General features: G+C 39.3%; 1 protein-coding gene across 2 annotated transcripts in view; it reads left to right on the forward strand.

The window, feature by feature from the left end:
• CREBL2 (cAMP responsive element binding protein like 2) overlaps positions 1 to 2,778 on the forward strand; it is a 23,036-nt gene that overhangs the window by 14,624 nt on the left and 5,634 nt on the right. For both annotated transcript variants that reach the window (XM_006031794.3, XM_025213448.1), the window contains one exon: positions 1,493 to 1,690. In XM_006031794.3, coding sequence (XP_006031856.1) covers positions 1,493 to 1,690 — 198 coding nt within the window. The remainder of the gene's footprint in view (positions 1 to 1,492; positions 1,691 to 2,778) is intronic.

Below are 2,778 nucleotides of genomic sequence, written 5' to 3' on the forward strand. Positions count from 1 at the left end.
CTTTCCTTCCCCCTCCTGACAGACCTGTATCCAGCATTCAGCGTCGTAAAGTTGAAACCCATGTTGGAACTTTGAAACCCAGGTGTCAATTTACAAATGTCATAACTGCGGTTTGTCATAACTCAAACAGTCATAAGTCGATGACTGCCTGTTGTAGCTAAAAGCCCCAGCCCATCATTGCAGACATTGTAAAATGCACAAAAGAATGATAGTATTGTCCCAAAGAACTTCCATGAATGTACTTCAGGAAGGAAGAAACTATTATATGTAATTGTAAAATGTGTATTAATGCACTAGAGCTTTATACAGCTATCTTGAAAAATTGTGCAGTACTCTAATTACAGTAGTTGGAATGAATCTTAGATTGTGAAAAGCAAGGCTTTTGTATTTCTCTGGTTATTTTGTAGAGCAAATGATCTGCTAATCTACCTATAGTCTCTCCTTTCTTTTTTAATGAAGATCCACTGGAGCAATAACATAGATATGCAGTTAGATTTGAACTGGCAAAAGATTAAGGAAAGAGATGGGAATGAAAATTTCAGAAATTTTGAAGCTATAATATTAAATATTCTCTCTTAAATTATTCATAGAATCACAGGAAGCTTATATTTGCCTTCATTAAATCAATCTTCCAAAGTCAGATCCAGAAAATCATAGGTTTACTCATGCAGGCATATGATCTTCCTCACGGAGATACTTCAATCTATCCAAAAACCAAAAGAGTTATTTTGAATGAGTAGAATTTTGTGGGGTTGGTCTGAAAAGAGTAACTTTTTTTGTCAGAATGACTGAAACTTTTTATACAGTTTAGTAGGGACTGGGACCACAAAGTTGTTCTACATAGTATAATGATTGGTGAGTTCTTAGAGGTTGGTTGATAATAGAAAACTCTTGATAACTAGGTTGCAGCCATAAGTGTTTGGTTTATGTGTATGTTCAGGATGATACTTCTCACTTGGCAATTTAATCTTCATGTCTCTTTCAATTTGGAAAATACCCTTGTAATTTTATTATAATAAAATAAATTTAGGATTATTTAAAACAAACAACCCCAACCACATTTAAAGCCCTGAACTCTATACTGGCTTTGGGGTCTCATAGCATTGTTGCTAATCTATTGCAATGGTTTAGAAGTGCCACCTGATGCTTAGATAATCCTGTGGACTGGGCTGCTGTGTTGATACCTGTTTACCCCATCGCAAGGTAGATTTCTGTCTGGTTAGGGTAGCCCACTGAAGAGTTGCCTCAATAATGAATTTTTGCTAAGGCCTCTCTCTCCTTTTCTTGTTCGTTGTCAACAATCCTTTCAGAAGTTCAAAATAAACATTTGACTCTCTTCTCCTTTTCTTCCAGGATCACCTGATATTCCTTCCCCATGAATAGCTTGCACATGCTGGCACTCCTGTTTCTTTGCACCTCCAAAAACAACATTGAGAATTTTCATGCTTACTCCTTACTCCAAATGGAAGTTTAACTTGCTGTTGTCTTGCAGGTAGTTGGTGGCAAGGTAAAAAAACCAGGCAAGCGAGGTCGTAAACCAGCCAAAATAGACTTGAAGGCAAAACTCGAGAGAAGTCGTCAGAGCGCAAGAGAGTGCAGAGCACGAAAGAAGCTGAGGTACCAATATCTGGAAGAACTGGTGTCAAGCAGGGAGAGAGCCATCTGTGCGCTCAGAGAAGAGTTGGAAATGGTAAGGGTGTTTCCTTCTTAACTTGACTTCTAGACTGGATCCTGCTAGCACTGAAGTTATGAATGTTTGCCATAGAGATTGTGGTTAGGCTATAACTTGTCCAAATAGTAAGAGCAAACGTGTTCATTGCTTGCCTGCTTTGCATCTCAATAGTGATTCTTGTAGCATGAGGGATTTAAAGGATTAGTAATATTTGTTGTCTTTGAACTAAAAATAAGTAAGCAGGGTGGTTTATTTGTCCATAAAACTGGCATCTTAGAACATATAAGAGCTGCCACTTACTGTTGAGACCATAGATCTATCTTGCCCACTGTCCTGTGTCACACAGTGGCAGAGTGGATGCTGAAAGGGAGAGTGAACAGGGTATGACAAGGCTCTTTTTCCACTCTTCTTCTCACTTGCAACCTCCAGCATTTATCGGCTAGGAAGTTCTGATTCAGAGGCTGTACCCTTTGACATTTCATTTCTTATATTTTAGAAATAGCCTGATGTAAGGGTTAGGGGAGGCAGGGAAATATTAAAATAGAGATCTGTAGCTTGCAGATGTATTTGGCCAGCCTTTGGTTTGGTGCATATGCTGCCCCCTCCTCCCCCCACTATGCACAAAACCTTATTTACAAGGCCATGTTGCTTGCTGCTCATTTGTCTGATTTTTCAGTATGCATGAACTAGGTGCCTGTACATTTTTGCAGGCATGATAGGCCGTGTTGGCACAACTGCACAGGCAAATAGGTTAGAAATATAGACACCTAAGCCACCAGAACTCCCATGGAGCTCAGTATATAAATTGCTTTTGAGGAACTGGGACTTGGGTTATAGAAGGATGTACTGATTGTATTGATATTAAAGGGTATTGTTATGGGTAACAGTACAAGCTGTTACGATGTGACTTACATCTGTATGATACAAGTGTATCCTACTTCATTCAGGGCAAGGTCAGGATGTTTTAGTTAACTTGTATTGCTACAGGGTAGCACAAATGTAAAAGTTGAGCATAAGGATTTCTGGCCTGACCCCCAAACATCCTATGTTCTGTAGTTTGCCAATGAAGATGCGGAGGCTCAAAGGGGCCTGCAGAGCATCAGAAA

Source organism: Alligator sinensis, unplaced genomic scaffold, assembly GCF_000455745.1.
Source record: "Alligator sinensis unplaced genomic scaffold, ASM45574v1 scaffold91_2, whole genome shotgun sequence".
Classification (NCBI taxonomy): domain Eukaryota; kingdom Metazoa; phylum Chordata; order Crocodylia; family Alligatoridae; genus Alligator; species Alligator sinensis.